Here is a 24194-nt window from a genome sequence, read left to right as displayed (position 1 = left end):
ATGTATATACATATATGTATACATATTTGTATATACATATACATATATGTATACATATATGTATATGTATATACATATGTGTGTGTTTGTGCGCGCGCGCGTGTGTATATATATATATATATATTCACACCAAAACCTTGCCAACTTTTATCTCACCACCCCTCCTCTCAACTCTCGTCGACACCTTAGTTTCTATCTATCTATTAGTGATTCAATCGCCAACACTAACCATAAGCCAATCATTCCTCCCTATTTATTTACTAATGGTTCAATCACCAACTTTCAAAGTTTTTCCTCCACCTTATCATTTTCTCTAGTATTAGGAAATTAAGAATCAGTCACTTCACTTCGCACTACTAAAAGTAGTCATCATCTGCTTGAATCGGGAAAGAGCAGAAATAAATGAAGAGTGCAATACCTGGTAATTCAACTTGAGCCTCCTATCAAAATCACTCATGGACCTATTAAAAAGGCTTTTAGTAAAACCTTTATGCACTACTGGATCCATCTGGATAACAGAAACTCTTAAAAGTTTTTAATCATTACACCATAACTTCGAAGTTATGGTGAGGATTGAGGCCTATATTTTTTATCTTCTAATATGCCCCGTAGGTTGAGCATCTTTTTATGGGCAGAAGGCTCACGCAATAGTGTCAATTATTAGAAAATTCGCTTTTAAAGTCATGATCCGCAAGATTCCAACCTGGGCTGCTCTGATACATCTTAAAAGTCTCAAACCATTATTACACCACAGCTCTGAAGTTGTGGTGAGGAAAACAATCAGCCAATTGAGTCTCTTACAGGAAAATGGACTTCAACAACCAATTGGTTTCGAGTTAAGAACCTAAATATATTATTTCCCCCTCTTTTCCCTAATTCCGCTCATGATTTTATTTTAAAAATTCTCTAAAAAAGTAGAGATTAATGTCATATATGCTGGGTATGTCGTTGTTTATATTCTACTCCTATACTTCATATGGCTCATCATCCTAAACCAGGTTCTCAACTAAAGACTTCTTTCATTTTAAAAACTAATGAAGAAAATCATCTAACACGACATTGTTCTCTCAGACCAGGTTCTCAGCTAAAGACTTTTTTCATTTTAAAAACTAATGAAGAAAATCATCTAACGTCTAACGTCTAACACTGTTGTTCTCTTGTTGTTCTCTCAGAGATGTCGTATTTGCACATGAGGGCGATAGGAAAGCCTCACGGAGTGAAGTTTGCAGCTATTATAGCAAGTTGTATAACAAGATAAATGCGTCAACAATGTTTCATCTCACTAAGTAATTTTGGCAGATGAAGAAAAAGATACTCAAACTGTTATCTGGTCCACATTCCAGACATAGAAAGAGGCAGGCAAAGTGAAGGAAGAAAGCATAATAGGATTGTCACCTTGTACTGTTAAAAACTACTAGAAATTAACTCAAAGTGAAGTTTGCAGCTATTATAGCAAGTTGTATAACAAGATAAATGCGTCAACAATGTTTCATCTCACTAAGTAATTTTGGCAGATGAAGAAAAAGATACTCAAACTGTTATCTGGTCCACATTCCAGACATAGAAAGAGGCAGGCAAAGTGAAGGAAGAAAGCATAATAGGATTGTCACCTTGCCAAAGCTTTAAATGGTGTAGATACATGAAAATCTTGCAGTCTCCTAAAACCCAAGAGAAACAAACTATATGCATAAGTAGATAAGCTGAACAAAACCTTCTTTAATTTGTATATACTCCATTCTCTTATTTTCTTAAGTAGTGAGTTAAGTTATACTTAAGTTGGCGTTCCTAACGTAAGCAAGCAAAGAAGCATAACTACGAACCAACAGACATTCTATATCTTTAATTTATAAGTATTAATTGTTACATACTAAACTTAAGGTAATTAACATAAGAAAAATACAACGATAGAATTGTAAATTTATATGATCAGAAATCAACATAAGAAAAATACAAAAGTCTAATAAACTTGTAAAATTATATGATTGATTATTTCAGGGTTCACCACATGTGGCTGGTTTATTAGTGATGTGTATAACTGCAGGGTTCACCACATGTGGCTAGTTTATTAGTGATGTGTATAACTGCAAAACACTTCTAGTTAGACTGCCAATGAAGCAGTCTAGTTATGTATATGTTGTATGCGACTTGATTTGGGGAATAGAAACAGAAGACGAACACAGAAGCAAAGAATATCATGATTGACACAGTGACATATTCACCTCAAATTACTCGCAAAGAAGCTCCCCTCCACATCAAGGAAATTACCCACATGAATATTCCATGACATGTTTGAACTTCCTATTACCATATGTATCTACGTGTGAATGTCCAAAAACCTATATGTTCAAGACTTGTCTGTATTTGAATATCTATGACAAGTTTGGAAACTGAAACCTTTGAGAAACCAGTAGAAAATTTTGACTGCAGGAAAGGAGACAGCTTTCTGATATATAGAAGTCACAATTTTATAGCATCTAAATTCCTTGAGATGCTCTATGGTTTCTTTTATTTATATACACCATCTCAAAATGAATAGCTTGCAGTAAAGTCTGTTTTAACAATGTTTGGGTATCAGTAATTTCAACTGAAATCTTTTGGGAACTGATAACCATAAATCTAATCAACTCGCATTATTCAGTCATCCTGTATTTAAAGCAGTCATATCTACAATCAACAGAGTGGATTTTCAATGTGAAGGTTATTCACAGGCTGATGCAAGTATAGACAGGACTCCCTTATTGGGTTTGTGCTAATTTAGTAAGCTTCTACTATGGTTAATCAATATAAAATTTGTTGCTAACATGCTTTACTTATATCACCCGAGGATATCTTAAAGGTTTTGAATAAGCGTTAGAATACTAAGAAAAAAGAAGTATAAGGAAAATTTATTGTATATGCCACGGAATAAATCAAATTGTCAATCAGCAGAATATGGATCTAACTGTTCTAACTGCAAGCATAACAAAGTTAGCATTCTATCAGTGATATCCTCAATTAAAATGCTAACTAGTAAGCCATCTTCATTAAACCTCAAAAGATAGAATCATGGACACAATAAACTCACAGCGCTCAGCTCCTTTTCTGAAGCACCTAAGCGCTCCAATGACAGCAGGTAACGGACCCAAAGATCTCCAACCCATGAACAATTTCTAACAGCTCTAGAATACACATCTTTGACAATGTGAGATACCTGTGGAAAATGACGATCTCAATCTTAATAAAAAGATATACAACGAAATGGACCAAATCTAAACAAGGTCGTGAGTGAGGGAAAAAAACCTTCAAAGTAGTATCCAAATAACTACAATATTTTAACCATAATTCACTGAACAAGGGTAACTTGGAGACAGCACGCTCATAAAGAACCTGCACACGAGCAGGATCACCAGAGGACTCTTCAAATTTGATATAGTTCTGCATAACATAATATATAATTTGCAAAGATTAGACAATGAGAAGGTTGCCGGACGCACTGCACATAATGTAACATCAAAAGGAAATTGTTCAACTTTCTGCCAAAATACTAAAAATAGGCATGACTTGAAAATAGTAACTCAATCTATGGCCAAGCTGCTGCAGATGCTCGTGCAAAAAATCATTGGCAAGTCAAATATCAAATTTCTTCTTGATGGATAACGCCTAAGTTGCATGAAAATGGGTACCAGTACCTGTATCATTACGGGACATGGGAAATTTGTGAAAGGTAGCTTAATACGTATAATTAGACGTATTAAAATTAATAATTTATGTGAGATCAATATTGTTTTTCCATTCACATCTTATGAGAATTAAAATTCCGATAACATTTTTATGTTTCTATTTGTCTAGATTATAAATTGGAAAGATGCTTGTTTTTTGAACTAGATTTCCAAACAGGCCTCTAAAATCATAGTTCTGAACTAGGTATGAGCTAAAACGAACTCGACACATGTCTAGCGATTTTCAAGAAGAGGTTGTGAAGCGTAGGATATACATTCAAGAAGTGTATGACGAGTGTTTTAAATGAACATGTATTATAAAATTGAGTACCCACCCAAATAAACTTTATGCATATATTCAAGAAGCATCCAAGAAGTGTGGGCACAGGCATGCGTATGTGTCGGGTACGGCTTCAAATAGAAGTACCCAGGTAACATAGGATAGCACACAATATGAAAGGTTCTAGTGATTAGCTGTGTAAAATTGTAGTAGGATCGAAATTCTGTTTTGCGGGATGTTTATACCTAAAGGTACATCTGTTATCCTGTCCAAGGTAATAAGTTCTCAATAAAAGGTAAATGGTGTCTTCAATAAGATTTGGTATGTCCTTTGGCATGAAAGTGAAACAAACTACTAAAACCACGAAGAATTAAATGTCACACGGACAAAGCAGACACAGACTTAGAGCCCAGTACATACATATACACGTCTAAAGAGTGCAATGAGATAAATATCAAAAAGCACCCATGGAATCATAATCATGGATATCCATATCCAATGTCCTTCATGTGTTAATATGTGCATTTGCAATTTAAGAAAATTCACATTTCACTTTGCTAAAAGGGGCCGCTGCGATGGAATGAGCCGCATGTTGTCATACAACTTTTATGTCACTAGGAATTAAAAATGAACTAGACGTGGAGCTCAATACATACAAACGTGCAAGGTTGCTGATAGCGGATCGCGGCGCGTCGCGGAGAGGTACCGCTAAGGCTATATCGGGCTATTGCGGCGAAATCACGGCAAATAGTGCACAGTCAAATAGCGGTCAATTTTAAATATATTTAAATATCCTAAATAATAAGAAAATTCATAAAAAATCTAAAAATTCAATTAGTTGTAAATTTCTTGTATTATCAATAAATAACAATTAATAAGCTTGTTGTATGAATGAAACTATGAAGAAATTCAAGAAATATAGCATCATAATATGTGTGATAGCGGGTTTAGCCGCTTTTAACAACAAAAATCCGCTTTTAACCGCGAAAATCCGCTTTTAACCGTGAAAACCCGCTTTTAACCCGCTAAAATCCGCTTTTACGCGCTATTCGAATGAATAGCGGATTTTCCCGCTTAAGCCAGCCGCGAAACCCCTACGCGTAGCGCTGAAGGGCCGTGACCGCTATTCGCGCCGCTATAGCCCCGCTATTGGCCGCTATTTACAACACTGCAAACGTGCATGTCTGCTAGAATACAGTAAGATAAATAACAATACATATGCAATCATAATCATGGGTACCCTCCATGTTTGATGTTTGGAATTGCAACTTAGGCAAATTTATATTTCACCTGGATAAAAGACGATGATTTAATGAATGTGTCACATATTGTCATATAATTTCTATGTTGAATAACTAGATAGGGCACTGTCTTAGCACAGAATAGTTCTTTTTATAGAAAGAAAACTGGTATGCAAATTAGACAAAGATTGTCTATGTTTCACATAATTAGCGTATGATCGCCATTCTAGCATGTTTTACATTAAAAATGATTACGATAAGATTAAGAAACTGTTATCAATAATCTGGGTTCAAGGGCAGATTAAAAACACAAAACATAATCAAAAGAAGCAATGGTTGCGATGCCAAATTTCCATTTAAAGCTGTTTAAATGAATTAAAGCACCATGTAGAGAAGTATGAAGCTGTATACTGACTCGATGTAATAATTTAATGAACTCTTAGGTCGCAGTCAAAATAAATGAATGTAGTGGTCCTATAAAGTATTGAGCATCAATTGTCAGACAGGGAAAATTATCTTACTTAACAATTTAAGATCATGGAAACAAAGAGCAACTAAAATGACTCCCTAGACTAAAAAAGGAAAATAAATAATAGAAAAAATAAGAAGATATGATAATAATCGGTCATATCAGAGCTCCAACAAGAGAGCCTATCCACACACAAAAAACAATCACATGGCTATGCAAATGGTCTGTACATCTTTGTTCTTCATGTGCATCTATAAATGAGCTTTGAATTGGAATCATGTTTGGGTTTTACAAGAACTACTCAAAATTTGTCATACTCCTCCTAGGATCCCCCCTAAGGATCAAAAACTCATTTCTATACCAGGAAATCTGCTCCTTGATTCCTCTGTAGCTTAGATGATAAATTCCCCATGGATGATGGTGGGAACAATAAAGAGCAAGAAGTAGCTAGCATGCACCTATGCATATCAAGCCCACAAGGGAGCACAAAGAAAACTTAACAAAGAATATGACTAGGACAAATGATACAACATATTCATTTGTTTATGGTAAATTTGGAGGGTTATTTCAGAATATAAATTTGAATTGTTATGTTAAAAGGAAACCTACATGATATAGCGTGCCAATTTCTTCCTAGTAATACCTGTAATTTCTCATAGTTTATTCTTCCAGATATCTCACTGTAAAACGTGAAATAAGCTTGAAGTCTCTATATTCCTTTTGTTCTTCTCAGAGTCCATCCAACTATAGCATATATACCCTTTTATATCTCTCCATTAAGATGTGGCACTACCTGACTCCCATACTCAGGAGCCACTGATTGTAAATTGTTTGTAACTTAATTGCCCTGAGCTCAATTTTAACAGCTTCATCTCATTAACTATTTCAGCTCAAAAAAGCATAAACTATCAAACTCTAGTTGTAAGCAGATATGAACCCTTTGAATAGCACCACACTCAAATTTCGTGCCTCACATGCCTACATTGCCAACATGGACCAGATTGCTTGGCACTCCGTAAATGGGCAATCTTCGGTAATTAGCTTCTATAACACATAGAAGTGTCATAGATACTTCAAAAAACAAAAGTTCACATAAGACAAGCACAATTTTGTAGTATGACATTTGAAAGGAAAACAGATAAACAGCGCTCTTCTAAACATAACAAAAAAAACAAGACAAACAGAAAGCAAGAGCGTAGGGTCCATCAAAAATCTTGCATAGAAACATGTGTAAGACAATAAGAAAGCAAACGTGTGTGATGGACAAGCAGCGTGCAGGCACATGAATGTGCATGGGAACACAACATGAAGCAGGTGCAACCAACATACACGCAAGCAAGCATGCACACATGCACACAAAGATACACACACGCACACACAGAGGGGGGGAGAGATAAAAGCTATCACCATACCATAAAAGACTGAAATCTATCAGGATCAGAAATATCACTCTTAGACAGTTGATCCTCATACATGCTTCGAGCATTATACATTTCCAAAGCTTTTTTATATGCAGAGACAACATTAGCAGGGACCCCATCCAATTCCGAGTTCATATCGCTAGTGTTCCCTTGTTCCACCTCCCAAAGCCTGTAATTAACTAATGTTGATTCTAAATCCACTAAGGGGATAGATAGTTGTCGATGGAATAAAGTACGTATCCGATCAACCTGTTTTGATTTTTCCTGAAAGATAAAACAGTATAGTGATCAACAATTTTGTTCTGTTTAAACTACAAAGTATACTGACACATATTCACATATGAAACTAACCTCATTATTGTCATCACCAATTGTCAAAAAGATCGCTTGTTCATACTCTCTGTATGCTTCCCATATCTTGCTGCCTTCAACCACATGCACTCCAGCAGCAGTAAGAGCCCGTTCAAATAAGCTTCTCATTTTTAGGATGCCATCCGGTGCACATTGAGACACCAACTGATCGCATTCTTGAACAAAATTTAAGTAATCACACCACAACGGCACAGACTGCATGTAAATGAGGTCAATCACTCATCCTATAAATTAATTCAACGAAATTTAAATCTGGGTATATAAAAATCTAACCTACCAAGTACTCATGTACTCCACATTCATAAAGCTTTTCAATGTCAGCGAAAACTTCTGAACTACAGGATAAAGGAAAACCATGTCAAAGAAAGAACTTTAGCAGGAAATTTTTACTCTATTATGTTACATGTAAAGCATGCAGAGTCTATAGACATTAAATGAACAGAATGATCTCTCGGAAAAAAGAAATCACACTACAAATGTGTAACCACATCCAAAAGGAAGATTCACTACTACAAGATAGTAAATGCATAAGAGAATGGGTACAAGAAAAGCGTCTACCTCGGGAAAGTAACCTGTATTTCAAGTGAAAGAAAGGCAAAAAATCGAGATTCTAGCTTATTTTACTTATGTTTCTCTCTGAAAACAATCACTTTACTCATGTAAAGAATGTAGAATCATTAGGTGGTATCCTTATCAAGCAACCCTTCCTGATGCTTAATATTTAACTAATTCAGGCCCCCATTGAGGCTCTATCTCATGCACAGATGCTTGATACATGTAATAATGACTCTAATACATAAATTAAATTGTTTAATTAAAAAGAACCCCTATGTTACCCTCTTTTTATTTTATTTTGAACATTCCTTTCGAATAGTTTGACCCTGCTGCACTTTAAGTTCATAATTGAATTAAAAAGCTCTTGGCTTGCATGTGTTTTTAGATTTCTCCAGATGAGTCTAAACGCTTGGTCTTATTAGTTTCTTCATTGCAATCTTTGAGTACCAGAGCCTTGACCATAGAAACTGTTTCTGTAAGGACATTTTCGATAGCATGTACATCTCGGATCATGCAACTTTCATGAAGAACATACATATTGCCATCGACAATGGAACTTTCTTACTATTTTAAAAAATTCATATTCCCACGCTAAGAAATTGTAATTTCAAATAAAATCAATCTTGTGGTTCAAAGAAATTTAATTCAAGCAGAAAACAATACCTCCTATTTAAGGAAACTTCATCTTTGGCCCACTCCTGCCACATTTTAGGGGTCAAAGGGTAATGCTCCTTCATGGATTCCCTCGCTTTCCTTAATTTCTCGATATGCCCAAGTCTCCTCAGAGATTGAATATACTAACCGAACCAAAACCAAACAAACAGCAGAACAAATTCCATAACTTACGAAACCCTAAGAATTGGAAAATTAAAAAGAAGCCAGAGAATTGATGGATGTACCTGAACATGAGCTTCGTAGTTCCATGGATTCTCTTGGAGCTGAGATTCTAGGGTTAGGAGTTGAGTCTCGTCTACTCCTTCCTCGTCGGAATCGGAATCCGAAGAGGAGGAGGAGGAATGGGAGCTAGGGTTTTTGGGTTCTGGTCCTCGCTCGGCATCTCCCGCTTCAGTACGAGGTTCGTCGATTTCCATTGATTTTGCCGCGGATTCGTCCATGGAATAATTCTCGCGGAGAGAGAAGGGACTACTGATATGGGCTCGCGTTAGGTTTCTTGCAGGGTTTTATTGACATCGCTGGAGACAATCTGTCTTCTCCCGAAATAGCCCCTCGCTGATGAGTGCTTAAATAACTCATAGTTTTCATGGCCAAAATACTAAACCCCCCTCAACTTCCGAAAACCTCCTCAACTAGTTCTAGTAAGCTTCTGTTTGGATACCATGATATTTTACTTATTTTCACGATGTTTTTAGTAAAAATAAAATATTATGCGTTTGAAAACCATAGTGTTTTTTAAGTTAGATCATCCTCAAACCAAAAACATAACACTTATTTCAAAACAGCTTTTAGGTGTTTTAAGTTTAGTGTTTTGGTTTTGAGTTTGAGAAGGTGTTAATATATATCTAGCATAATATATTAAATGTAATTAATATAGTGTTATTATCAACATGTTTATTATATTATACTATACTATATTATATTATAGTTAATTTAATATATTAGTAATATTTATTAAATAACATAAAAACATAATAAATAAAATATCTTATATAATAATATAATAACATATTAAACACCAATATTTAATATGTTAATAATGTATTATATAATAAATAAATAATAATAAACTATGAATAAACTAATAAAAAGTATTGAGAAATATAACTAAATAATTAATATGATATAATAATATATATATAATATTATAATTGCTTAATATTTATTAGCGTTTTAATAAATAAATTGTAATAAATTAATAATTATAATAATATTATATAATAGTAACATATTTATTAATAACATAACAAAGTATAATATAGTTTTATCAGACATAGAAAAACATTTGTATAGGAAATTAATTGAATATATAAATATTAATATATTATTGTATTAAATAATATAATATTTATAAGTAAAATAATTTTTCATAATAATATTTATTGTACGAACTGTTAATGTAAAAATAATATATTCATAATAGAATATTTTATTTAAATATAAATACTAATATAGTTATTAAAGTATATTATAAACTTTGAACATATTAAAAACTATAATATATTATATAATATTAAAATATTTATAATATTTTAATTTATTAATAACATACTAGTAATAACATAATATTAAAATTATTAATAATATTATATTATATGAATAATATTATAATGTAATATTATATTAATAGTAGTATAATATTATATTAATAATAAAATAACATTGTTATAAAAATATTAATATAATATACAACAATAACAAATTGATATACCAACATAATTAAATATATAATTATTTGAAAATAATATGTAATAATTATAATATAATATAACTCATTAAAGTACAATATAATATTATAATGTATTATACAATATTATATTACATTACATTTAATACTTATAATACTATAATAATGTAAACTATATATTATAACATTTTATTTATAATATGTTTTATTATAATTAATATATAATATATTAATAATATGTTTAATACTAATGTTATAATGGGTCAAACTAGTGTTGACCAAAAATACTTAATATGGTGTTTTTGTTTAATACTAATGTTATAATGGGTCAAACTAGTGTTGACCAAAAATACTTAATATGGTGTTTTGAAAACATTTTAAGGTAAAAATACAACACCATGGTGTTTTTTACAAAAACACAACAAGAAAAACAGCATAGTATCCAAACGAAACCTTAGAAAGACTAATATGTAACTTAGAAAGACTTAATATTATGGAATTCTATGTATTACATGGCAAATATGTAACTTAGAAAGACTAATATGCCCCTAGGCCATAAATAATTAGCCTGGATTTTAAAAGGATGTGAGAAAAAGATTGTAGGTACAGAAAAAGCATCACAAAATAGCTCAGGGCATTTTTTTTACCTGATTGGGAGGGTTCACTTTAATTGAAATGGGTATTCTCAGAGGATACCATTTTATATTTGAAGACAACATCTGAGGGATTTTTAAGAAAAGTGCAAGGTGAGGAAGCACTTTGTGAGACACCATATAGTCCTGAGGGTTTAATTAAAATTTGAAAATTGAGCGAGTCATCCACAGTACCCCAAATTTGAGCTAGATTTCCTATAAATTAAAATAGTTGAGAAGGAGTTTTTAATACACATCCACATAGCTAGCAGGGTTTTCTCAAATTAACCCTTCAATATTCAACTATTTTTTAAATATTTACTTCTTTTAGCTAAATGTTGGAATTTTCTGGTTAAAAGTTGAAATGTGCTGCTAAAGATTATCGTATGCCTTAATCATGAGGAAGATTGATTGATTATAACCAATTGCAGAGCCATGATTTTTCTCGAAGGAGGTCAAAATACCACAATTATACTATGCATCAATCAAAAGGTGATTAAATATTATAATATTTATTAGTGTGTACTCTAATGCAAAACCTTTTGATTTCAACCTATCTAGAGCTTGACACATTAGCTTATTTATTTACAATTTTTTGACACGTGACATCCTCATTTAACCGCTTGCTGAAATCTAAGCACGCTAAAAATTAACATATGGCGTCGTTCATTTATGAAGAAAAATCATAATGATTTTTTAATCTAAAATCTTCCCTCAATTATAGCCCTTAGATTTGAACTTTAGCAGTTAAAGATAGAAAATTATATCTCAACAAAATCAAAAGAAATTTGGCAAGTGAGGATAATTTCAATAATCAAAATTACTTTGTAAGGACTAGATATTAATGGCATTTTCCCATAATTTCTTCATTGTTGGTCATCTTCATCAAAATCCTTCTCACTCTATCCATACATTTGTAGCTTGATCAGTTAATTTACATCAAATGAAATATTAGAAAAATATTTCTAAAAGCATCTAGAAAGACATGGTTGTTCTCAAACAAAATTTTGGTAGTAGAAATCAATTTTTTACAGAATGAACTTATGCTATAGAGTTCGGTGCGATGGCAGCTCAATTGAAATGGTCATAATTTTTTAAGAGTGCTGCTACGGGGACCTAAAATATGAGACCAAGGGAGGGGACATGTGAGGTGTCCCCTCCCTATTGCATAATGAGTTGGTCATGCCAGCTCCAGAGCCGGTCCTGACATATTCGGGGCCCTTGGCAAAGTTAAAAAATGGGGCCTCTTAGTATCAAACATTTAATTTGTAACAACGATATTTTATTTTATTGAAATTAAATATAAGATTACAAAATTACAAAAAAAAAATTCTTCTAGCATTGTTTGATGAAAATTCGTTAATAATGGAATCAATATCTATGTTTTGTAACATCTCATTCTCGATGCATAGCATTGCTAAATTGTTCAATCTTTCTTGTGCCATTGTTGAACGCAAGTAGGTTTTGACCAACTTCAACTTTGAAAAACTTCTTTCCGCTGAGGCTACAAACACAGGCAAGGTTAATAAGATTCGATAGGCAATTGAAACATTTGGATAACAATCAACATGTTTAACAAATTCCAAATTTTGGAGTGCTGTCATTGACACATCTGGTAATGTATTTTGCAACACTCTTAATTCAGAAAACATATCACTAAGTCAATATCAGATGAATCATTATGAGATAAAACTCTTTCAAGGTGATTGCAAGAATCTCTTAATTTATTATCATCTAATGACTTCAAAGTATTTGAATCACATAAAAATCCAAAAATGCTTTCAAATGTCTTCAATTGTTCAAATCTCTCTTTCAATGAAGTGATTGCCATATCCACAACAATAAAAAAATAATTAACTCTAAAAGACTCCTCCGTGGATTGTATTTCTTCATTATGATCATTTTCATCAAATTGTTTTTTCCTAATGATCCGGCGTTTTGTTGGAAATGTAGGATCCACATTCATATCAAATGCAACACTTCTAGCAATATCCAAACTCTTCTCAAACCCATCATTTCTAAAGTTTTCAAAATATAACATCACATCTGATACCTGTTTCATAGTAGTATTAATGTTCATATTTTTATTTTTTAATTTTTTGCTCACCATGTTAATAGCAAATAAAATGTCATACCAAATAATCATACCAAATAAAAATTCAAAGTTCTCAATTGCAGTTACCAAACTTTCAGCTTCACTCTTTGTTTTCGCATCTTCTGAAGATTTATATAATTCTAACAAAGCCAATCTTATTTGAGGGGCTTGAAATCTAATGGATTTTACAGTTTTAACCCTACTCTCCCAACGGGTATTACACAAAGATTTGACAGTAAATGAAGAAACACTATCAAGTAAGATCTTCCACCGCTTAGTAGAACTCGAAAATAATGAAAATATATGTTGCACAACTCCAAAAAACGAGATAGCTTTAACACAAGAATGTGCCATATCACTAAGAGTAAGATTGAGACTATGACAAGCACATGGCATATATAAAGCTCTTGGATTAATTTCAAGTAATCTTTTTTGAACACCTTGATGTTTACCTTTCATATTAGAACCATTATCATAACCTTGACCTCTAATGTCATCAACATTAAGGTCAAGTAGTTTTAATACATTTAACAATTCATTAAAGAGCCCCAGTCCAGATGTATCATCTACCTTCAAAAATTCTAAGAAATACTCTTCTATTTTTATTTCATTACTTGACATATTTACACATCGTACAACTAGGACCATTTTCTCTTGATGACTTATATCTAGAGTGCAATCAAGAATTACAGAAAAATATTTTGCTTCTTTAATTCTCTTTATGATAGAAGTTTTAACACTAACGCCTAAACGAGAAATCAACTCATTTTGTATTATGTGGCTAAGATAATGATAATGAACTTCATGATTTTGAATTCGTCTAACATGATCTTGCATTATTACATCAAATTCTGAGATCAACTCAATAATTCCCAAAAAATTACCATTATTATTTTGATAGAGCTTCTCATTAGATCCTCGAAAAGCCAAATGATTTTTAGCAAGACATTTAATGACGGCTACTATTCTAATCAAAACTTGTCGCCATCGTTCTTTTTCCATCATAATTTGTTTTTGCAACTCATTATCAATTGTTTCATTTTTTTCCCAACCTTAGTCTCAGCTCATTCCAGGAGCTCATATTAGTCATATGCTCAATACTATTTTCATGGTCAGATAGTCTTTTGCAAATGTCTCCAGTCTCTCAATCCTTCATTTGCTAATAAAGTTGTATTGCTATTAGATTTGAATAATTTACAACAAAAGCAAAACACTTTATCGACAAGTTTAGAGTAAATCAACCATTTTCGATCACTAATTTCTCCATTACTCAATTTTCTAGAATAATGTGCATATGAAAATTTCCTCCGGTCTTCATCTAAAGGAAAATTAATGTTCAATTCTCTTTCAAATCCCTTCTCAACTAAAATGTCCCTCGCTTTGTTATCAAGATTTTTCCATGTGCTAGGTTCATATATATCAAAATGTGGTAAAGCTTGACTATCATCACCTAGATTTTCATTATCAAATTCCCTTGGCATAACATTATCATTATGAAAATTCGGTAAAGATTGACCATCATCAACTACATTTTCATTATTTAAATCACTTGGCATAATATTTTCAGTAATAGGTTCACTTGAAACAATATTTTCATCACTTAAATTTTCATTTGATTCGCTAACTATAGGAACATTTGAACTTCTTGATAAAAATTTATCAATAGCTCCTTTTTGTGATTCAACAAGTTCTTCTTCTCGTTTTTTCTTTTTTCCTTTTTTCATTTCCGCATAAATATTTTCGAGGTGCCATTTTATAAATAAACAAATAACTAAACAACTATATGAAATTTAAAACAAATAACAAATGTAATTTGCAATAGAATAACAAAGTAAAAGAAAAAGAATAATAGCACCTGATCAAATGTATGAATACGATAATGCCCAAATCACCAAAAAAATTGTTGCAATGTATCACTGTATCAGCCTTTGAGAACAAATAGCAGATGGACAAGTATGATTTTAATAGACAACCTTATATTAATTTTTATTGAACATATAATCTCTTTTTATAGTGGAGTATTATATGAGAGAAATTAATAATTATTTAATGTTAGTGTTAATTATAAAGGAGTAAAAGTGAATGTCAAACGGTAAAAATTCTAAACGGCTAAAATTTGTTACTAAAAATGAGGAGGTGGATTGATATTGTAGAAAGAAGATCCGGAGATATATAGCTCAAATAGGCATGATTGTTTAATTTCATTGATTACTAAATCTCGTAATTTTCGTCAAATTAACTAACTTGTTCAATGACTTCAACCAACTCTATTTACTAAGGTTTGCTTTGACGGTTTGAATTCCTACAATATGATCTTCCTTTGGGTCAGATTTTGGGCCATAAAATACTTAATACTATTAAAGAACTTTATAAAATTTTGGGGCCCCTTTTCAGTGGGGGCCCTTTGCGGTTGCGCCCCCCGGCCCTAGCCCAGGGCCGGCCCTGACTAGGCCCCTAAGTTTTACCCATCTTTTCTGAGAAGCCAGTGATTTTTACCCCTCCCAATTCTTCTTGTTAGCCTGGAGGTTTCGTTAGCAGAAAAAGAAAGTTGGGTGCTTCTTAGAACAAAGTGGTAAAGCTCAAGGGTTTAGTTGTTTAAAAAAAAAGTTGAGGGCTTATTAGAAGGAATGGGTAAAAGCAAAGAGCTTTTTAGAAAAAAATGGGTAAGACTTAAGGTAATATTTAGCCTATCTTCTCAATTTCTAATTGTGGCCATTTTTCCTTTTTTTGGAGGGAACTTCCTCACAATCATTGGGTGTCACTAAGGCCCCGTTTGGTTGCAAAACAGAAAGGCTGAAAGCCTGACAAAAGCCTGAAGCTTTTGTCAGGCTTTGAGCCTTGTTATGATGCAACCAAACGGGGCCTAAGGGGCACCCCCAACGCACGATCTCATGTATTTCACGAAATTAAATTCACGTGGGTGCTCTCTAGAAAGGTCAAAGCTAAGACATTAAAATAATGCTCATAGTTAGCTTACTAACTCGGCTAGACACTCTTCGGTTTTATTGTGGTGATTTTGAAAGCGCTGAATTATTAGATTGGTATTTTTATTAGAATCATATTCTCAGATATAGTTTTTTTTCTTTCACTTGCAGTATTACGAAAACTAATATCACCATTTGACTCATATTCTCAGATATAGTTTTTTTTCTTTCACTTGCAGTATTACGAAAACTAATATCACCATTTGACGTGAATTTGATATTTATGTCATATAGGAAAAATAACCAAATTACTTTATTTAGTAGTAGAAAAAAATGAACAAAATTGAAAATGATCATTTTGTTGGTGAATCGCGATGCGTTATTTACATTTTCCGATTGACTGGAGTACAAGACGGTTGCAGACGCAGTGCTTTAAAAGCAAATTGCAACAGCCAGCCCCCCCCCCCCCCCCCCCCACCACATACTTCTAAAAGTCTTGGCATTAAGCAATCATACGGTATCGTACTAACAATCAAGTTTCTTTCATACTTCTACTCTTTCTCACGATTTATGCTTTTGTTTGAAAGGAACTTGAATCCACTCCAAATACCAAACAAGGCCTCAAAAGCTTAGGTCTACTTTCCAGCCCTTGGACCTGCAATTCGTAGGGGGAAGAGAAACTAGATTGCTAGATTGCTAGATTGCTAGAACCCATCATTATGACATACTATTGGCCGCTTTTACGAACAAAAAACGCATATTCTGCAATATATCACCGCTATTGGGCGATTGCGTAGCGGGAAGGAACTGCTAACGCTATTAGCACAGCTATTACGGGACTATTTACCGCTATTTATAACAGTATTGAAGTGTATCCTAATCAATAACCATATGAAATACGAAGTGGCTGAAGAGAACCCATGCCCATAATTCCTTAAAGGTCCTTCTACTTTCATTCAATCAAACTTACAAGGCGTGCAAAAATATCTAGTTGACACCTGTAAGTTTTTTACATAAGACCATGTGCCTTAAGATATAATTGAAAAATAAATCACTCGCTAAGTCGTTCACTTCAGTCAAAATTCTTATCCAAAAAGAAATCTTTTGATTGTTCCTTTAGGTTTAATTCTATTTTTCCACCAAGCATTTTGAAATTTGACTTAGATATTCCGTTATAATTTATTACATCAAACTGCGTATACACACTATTGCACAATTTTAGTTGATCATGATATAATTGTCCCTTAACGACTTCCAAATGAATACGTGTTTGTTAACGAGTTCTTATTCCACTCCTTTTTCCTCATCGATATTAAAAATAAAACAAAAACAAGAACGTACAGGTTCCAATCTTTAACATCAAACCGCCTACAACTAAGACTGTGCCTTAGTTGATACTTCACAGGAAATCTACCCTTTTTACCAGAAGACAAACCCTGGAATATTGGTAAACATCCAAAAAGATTGAATCTTTAACATCCAAACACTGAGTTAACTTCTCCACAGAACATTAAAACAACCTTCGTCCTCATTTCATTCCTTGGTCCTCATACAGCGCCACATCTGAATTACTTATGATGTCGAATCCCTGTAGATCTTCATCGAGGGTCTAACCAACTAGAAAGTAAAAACCTCAAAAGCCATAGAATTAACTAAAACTAATTTCATCACCTCGGAGTCCTGAGACTTAGCGATATCGACAAGGATCTTGGCAGCAGGGTGAACGATGTCGAGCAGCTTCATGATCGTAGCCCCATCGTTAGAGATCGTGGTGTTGCCCTTGTCGTCGTGGATGAGCTTGTCCATTCCCCTCGGGCCGAGAGTTGTACGGACGGTGTCGGCGACGGTGGTGCAGGCGTTGATGTTGCTCACTACTTGCGCTTTGCCCTGCGACGTGTCGGTGCCTTCCTTTAGAAGTATGATCTGAGGCTGGAGCATCGCCGCCATCGCGCTGGGTGAGATCTAGGGTTAGGGTTTGGAGAGGAGGAGAAGTTGGAGAGAGTGGATTTGAGAGTGTTTCGAGAGCTTCAGGGTTTTAGTTTGCGGGAGAGGGGAATGGGAGGGTCTGCCGAGATCTAGGGCAGTTAACGGGTTAACGGGTTTCGGCCAAATTCCTGACCTACCCAATTAGAGTTAGGGTCCTGAAATGCAAATTCCTCGTGAGAGGATAGTCTGACGAGCCCCAAAGGCTTATCCGTCTTTTTTAATAAGCCCTCAAGTTTCTGTTTTTGAAAAAGAATCTCGTAAGTTTTACTCCATTCTTCTAAGAAGTCCTCAAGTTTCTTTTTTGACCACTAGGCCCTAAGTTTTACCCATCTCTTCTGAGAAGTCCCTGATTTTTACCCCACCCAATTCTTCTTGTTAGGCTGGAGGTTTCGTTAGCAGAAAAAGAAAGTTGGGTGCTTCTTAGAACAAAGTGGTAAAGCTTAAGGGATCAGTTGTTAAAAAAAAGTTGAGGGCTTCTTAGAAGGAATGGGTAAAAGCTAAGAGCTTTTTAGAAAAAATGGGTAAGACTTAAGGTAATCTTTAGCCTATCTTCTCAATTTCTAATTGTGGCCATTTTTTCTTTTTTTTGGAGGGAACTTCCTCACAATCATTGGGTGTCACTAAGGCCCCGTTTGGTTGCAAAACAGAAAGGCTGAAAGCCTGACAAAAGCCTGAAGCTTTTGTCAGGCTTTCAGCCTTGTTATTATGCAACCAAACGGGGCCTAAGGGGCACCCCCAACACACGACCTCATGTATTTCACGAAATTAAATTCACGTGGGTGCTCTCTAGAAAAGTCAAAGCTAAGACATTAAAATAATGCTCATAGTTAGCTTACTAACTCGGCTAGACACTCTTGGGTTTTATTGTGGTGATTTTGAAAGCGCTGAATTATTAGATTGGTATTTTTATTAGCACCATATTCTCAGATATAGTTTTTTTCTTTCACTTGCAGTATTACGAAAACTAATATCACCATTTGACGTGAATTTGATATTTATGTCATATAGGAAAAATAACCAAATTACTTTATTTAGTAGTAGAAAAACATGACCAAAATTGAAAATGATCATTTTGTTATGAGCACATATCAGAATGAATTGTAACTTTTTTGCTTCTCATTTCCAATCACATCCTAATTCATTATGGAATTTATTTTAGTTTCAAATTTGTTGGTGAATCGCGATGCGTTATTTACATTTTCCGATTGACTGGAGTACAAGACTGTTGCAGACGCAGTGCTTTAAAAAAAAGTTTTTGATTTGGCCATCGTATGAAGAATGCTGCAAATTGCAACAGCCAGCCCCCCCACCCCCCCACCACATACTTCTAAAAGTCTTGGCATTAAGCAATCATACGGTATCGTACTAACAATCAAGTTTCTTTCATACTTCTACTCTTTCTCACGATTTATGCTTTTGTTTGAAAGGAACTTGAATCCACTCCAAATACCAAACAAGGCCTCAAAAGCTTAGGTCCACTTTCCAGCCCTTGGACCTGCAATTCGTAGGGGGAAGAGAAACTAGATTGCTAGATTGCTAGAACCCATCATTATGACATTTCACAGTAAATGAAGGAACATTATCAATTAAAATCTTCCACCTCTTAGTAGAACTCGAAAATAATGAATATATACGTTGCACAACTCCAAAAAATGAGATAGCTTTAACACAAGAATGTGCCATATCACTAAGAGTAAGATTGAGACTATGACAAGCACATGGCATATATAAAGCTCTTGGATTAATTTTAAGTAATCTTTTTTGAATACCTTGATGTTTACCTTTCATATTAGAACCATTATCATAACCTTGCCCTCTAATGTCATCAACATTAAGGTCAAGTAGTTTTAATACATTTAACAATTCATTAAAGAGCCCCAGTCCAGATGTATCATCTACCTTCAAAAATTCTAAGAAATACTCTTCTATTTTTATTTCATTTTTACACATCGTACAACTAGGACCATTTGTTCTTGATGACTTATATCTGGAGTGCAATCAAGAATTACAGAAAAATATTTTGCTTCTTTAATTCTCTTTATGATAGAAGTTTTAACACTAACGCCTAAACGAGAAATCAACTCATTTTGTATTCTGTGGCTAAGATAATGATAATGAACTTCATGATTTTGAATTCGTCTAACATGATCTTGCATTATTACATCAAATTCTGCGATCAACTCAATAATTCCCAAAAAATTACCATTATTATTTTGATAGAGCTTCTCATTAGATCCTCGAAAAGCCAAATGATTTTTAGCAAGACATTTTATGACGGCTACTATTCTAATCAAAACTTGTCGCCATCGTTCTTTTTCCATCATAATTTGTTTTTGCAACTCATTATCAATTGTTTCATTTTTTCCCAACCTTAGTCTTAGCTCATTCCAGGAGCTCATATTAGTCATATGCTCAATACTATTTTCATGGTCAGATAGTCTTTTGCAAATGTCTCCAGTCTCTCAATCCTTCATTTGCTAATAAAGTTGTATTGCTATTAGATTTGAATAATTTACAACAAAAGCAAAACACTTTATCGACAAGTTTAGAGTAAATCAACCATTTTCGATCACTAATTTCTCCATTACTCAATTTTCTAGAATAATGTGCATATGAAAATTTCCTTCGGTCTTCATCTAAAGGAAAATTAATGTTCAATTCTCTTTCAAATCCCTTCTCAACTAAAATGTCCCTTGCTTTGTTATCAAGATTTTTCCATGTGCTAGGTTCATATATATCAAAATGTGGTAAAGCTTGACTATCATCACCTAGATTTTCATTGATCAAATTCCCTTGGCATAACATTATCATTATGAAAATTCGGTAAAGATTGACCATCATCAACTACATTTTCATTATTTAAATCACTTGGCATAATATTTTCAGTAATAGGTTCACTTGAAACAATATTTTCATCACTTAAATTTTCATTTGATTCGCTAACTATAGGAACATTTGAACTTCTTGATAAAAATTTATCAATAGCTCCTTTTTGTGATTCAACAAGTTCTTCTTCTCGTTTTTTCTTTTTTCCTTTTTTCATTTCCGCATAAATATTTTCGAGGTGCCATTTTATAAATAAACAAATAACTAAACAACTATATGAAATTTAAAACAAATAACAAATGTAATTTGCAATAGAATAACAAAGTAAAAGAAAAAGAATAATAGCACCTGATCAAATGTATGAATACGATAATGCCCAAATCACCAAAAAAATTGTTGCAATGTATCACTGTATCAGCCTTTGAGAACAAATAGCAGATGGACAAGTATGATTTTAATAGACAACCTTATATTAATTTTTATTGAACATATAATCTCTTTTTATAGTGGAGTATTATATGAGAGAAATTAATAATTATTTAATGTTAGTGTTAATTATAAAGGAGTAAAAGTGAATGTCAAACGGTAAAAATTCTAAACGGCTAAAATTTGTTACTAAAAATGAGGAGGTGGATTGATATTGTAGAAAGAAGATCCGGAGATATATAGCTCAAATAGGCATGATTGTTTAATTTCATTGATTACTAAATCTCGTAATTTTCGTCAAATTAACTAACTTGTTCAATGACTTCAACCAACTCTATTTACTAAGGTTTGCTTTGACGGTTTGAATTCCTACAATATGATCTTCCTTTGGGTCAGATTTTAGGCCATAAAATACTTAATACTATTAAAGAACTATATAAAATTTTGGGGCCCCTTTTCAGTGGGGGCCCTGTGCGGTTGCGCCCCCCGGCCCTAGCCCATGGTCGGCCCTGACTAGGCCCCTAAGTTTTACCCATCTTTTCTGAGAAGCCCGTGATTTTTACCCCTCCCAATTCATTTTTACCCCACCCAATTCTTCTTGTTAGGCTGGAGGTTTCGTTAGCAGAAAAAGAAAGTTGGGTGCTTCTTAGAACAAAGTGGTAAAGCTTAAGGGATCAGTTGTTAAAAAAAAAAGTTGAGGGCTTCTTAGAATGAATGGGTAAAAGCTAAGAGCTTTTTAGAAAAAATGGGTAAGACTTAAGGTAATCTTTAGCCTATCTTCTCAATTTCTAATTGTGGCCATTTTTCCTTTTTTGGAGGGAACTTCCTCACAATCATTGGGTGTCACTAAGGCCCCGTTTGGTTGCAAAACAGAAAGGCTGAAAGCCTGACAAAAGCCTGAAGCTTTTGTCAGGCTTTCAGCCTTGTTATTATGCAACCAAACGGGGCCTAAGGGGCACCCCCAACACACGACCTCATGTATTTCACGAAATTAAATTCACGTGGGTGCTCTCTAGAAAAGTCAAAGCAGACATTAAAATAATGCTCATAGTTAGCTTGCTAACTCGGCTAGACACTCTTGGGTTTTATTGTGGTGATTTTGAAAGCGCTGAATTATTAGATTGGTATTTTTTTTAGCACCATATTCTCAGATATAGTTTTTTTCTTTCACTTGCAGTATTACGAAAACTAATATCACCATTTGACGTGAATTTGATATTTATGTCATATAGGAAAAATAACCAAATTACTTTATTTAGTAGTAGAAAAAGATGACCAAAATTAAAAATGATATATCAGAATGAATTGTAATTTTTTTGCTTCTCATTTCCAATCACATCCTAATTCATTATGGAATTTATTTTAGTTTCAAATTTGTTGGTGAATCGCGATGCGTTATTTACATTTTCCGATTGACTGGAGTACAAGACTATTGCAGACACAGTGCTTTAAAAAAAAGTTTTTGATTTGGCCATCGTATGAAGAATTTTAGGACTCATGTGTATGAGCCTACTTTTGAATCTTGTTTTGATGATGTTGCAAACAATTTATAATTTGTTTTTCAGTATTTGTGTGTTGTTTCAGGTTAAGTAACTCCGGAGCCTCAGTTATGTAGAAGCTCATTCAACTCAGTCAGATCCAAGATTTTGCTTCTCATGCATATCAACTTGGTACAACTAGCATAAGACTTTATGTCGTGTGAATACATCTCAAGCTCAATATCCATATAACACACACATTTGTTCTTAATGTGATTTTATCAAATATACTGAGATATCAGTGTATAGACTTAATTTTAGCTATATTCAGTTTTTGTTAAGTCTACAAATTCATTTAAAAATGCCTCATATCCTTGTTTATCTCATTTGTTCAAAACTAAGAAAATTATACACTCATTTTACATGTTTTTAGCAAAACCATGAGATTTTTCAAACAGTGTATCACATTTGGAAAATTCCTTCTGGAATACACTCATATATATGTTTATAAACTATTTCCCAAATTTTACATTTTTTGGAATTTGTTTGATATTTTTTAACATGGTTCAAAGTTTAGCTTTTCTGCATTTCTTCTGATCAGTGCACGTTCAGTCGACTCATAAGTCGACTCATAAGTCAACTCACGAAGTGTTGTGGAATTGTCATTTTTATCTGCTGAGTCGACTCATATAAGTCGACTCATTAGTCGACTCATGAGTCGACTCATAAGTCGACTTACCAAAGAGCCGTTGCACAGTAACGGCTAGTTTACTGTTTTATGTGTTTGGGGCTTCTTGGTCTTTTTCCTTGGGCTTTAGCTGATGTATTGAGATGCTATATATACCCATATATTCTGAACTCTTTAAAAGTACCCAAGAAGTTTTCTTAATCAAGTTTGAAAGAGTTTATCTTGTGTTTAAAGAGGTGTTTAAGCCTTTGTTTAGTTTGAAAAAGAATTGGCATTACAAGGAGGAGCTTGTATCACTTGTTGAGGAAATCATCCTCAATATCCAATCATCCTCTTCTTGTAGAGAAGTGTTTCTAACTCATCTTTCTAGCACTCAATTCTTGTTAATCTTATTGCTAGTTGGATTTCATTTAAACTCATTTATTACACACTCACTTTGAGCTTGATTATATTTCATACAATATATTGTTGGGTAGTGGTGTGTGATTTAGTGAGTGTTGGGAATTTAACGCCTAAATCCCTAATGCAACAGAAACGTAGAATAGAAAAAAGTACACCAAGATTTACGAGGTTCGGCAACTGCCTACGTCCTCGGGAGCCACACAGATAATTTCTTATTAATCAAACAAGAAATTACAAATCAAGAGCAAATCCCAAAACTGAGATTTCTCAAATGAACACTGTAGCTACAGTGTTAATAATTAAAGGGTACGAACCCTTTCAATTCTCAACTGAGAATAA

General features: G+C 33.5%; 3 protein-coding genes and 1 pseudogene across 4 annotated transcripts in view; all 4 read right to left on the bottom strand.

Annotated features, from left to right (window-relative positions):
* Positions 1-9267, bottom strand: part of LOC109837947 (squamous cell carcinoma antigen recognized by T-cells 3) — a 42894-nt gene extending 33627 nt beyond the window's left edge. The window contains exons 1-7 of one of the 2 annotated variants that reach the window (XM_020406336.1): positions 8936-9267; positions 8700-8833; positions 7759-7816; positions 7461-7676; positions 7101-7373; positions 3280-3366; positions 3065-3190 (exon numbers count right to left, since the gene is read on the bottom strand). In XM_020406336.1, coding sequence (XP_020261925.1) covers positions 3065-3190; positions 3280-3366; positions 7101-7373; positions 7461-7676; positions 7759-7816; positions 8700-8833; positions 8936-9151 — 1110 coding nt within the window. In that variant the 5' untranslated portion in view covers positions 9152-9267. Of the gene's footprint in view, positions 1-3064; positions 3191-3279; positions 3415-7100; positions 7374-7460; positions 7677-7758; positions 7817-8699; positions 8834-8935 lie in introns of both variants that reach the window. The other variant, XM_020406335.1, reaches the window with a different exon arrangement.
* LOC109839136 lies at positions 12667-14877 on the bottom strand (annotated as a pseudogene).
* LOC109839135 (T-complex protein 1 subunit eta-like) lies at positions 17002-17996 on the bottom strand. Its single transcript, XM_020407566.1, has 3 exons — positions 17682-17996; positions 17391-17485; positions 17002-17047 (listed from the first exon to the last, which is right to left on the bottom strand). Exons 1-3 carry the CDS (start codon positions 17994-17996, stop codon positions 17002-17004), a joined length of 456 nt encoding a protein of 151 aa, XP_020263155.1.
* On the bottom strand, positions 19572-21106 carry LOC109839134 (zinc finger MYM-type protein 5-like). The gene is given in 6 exon segments (XM_020407565.1): positions 19572-19696; positions 19817-19934; positions 20045-20480; positions 20482-20803; positions 20871-21067; positions 21069-21106. Coding segments are annotated over 6 exon segments (1236 nt in total).

Source organism: Asparagus officinalis, chromosome 4 (assembly GCF_001876935.1).
Source record: "Asparagus officinalis chromosome 4, Aspof.V1, whole genome shotgun sequence".
NCBI classification, from domain to species: domain Eukaryota; kingdom Viridiplantae; phylum Streptophyta; class Magnoliopsida; order Asparagales; family Asparagaceae; genus Asparagus; species Asparagus officinalis.
Note: the sequence above shows the minus strand (reverse complement) of the source record. Positions and strands in the feature narration are given on the sequence as shown.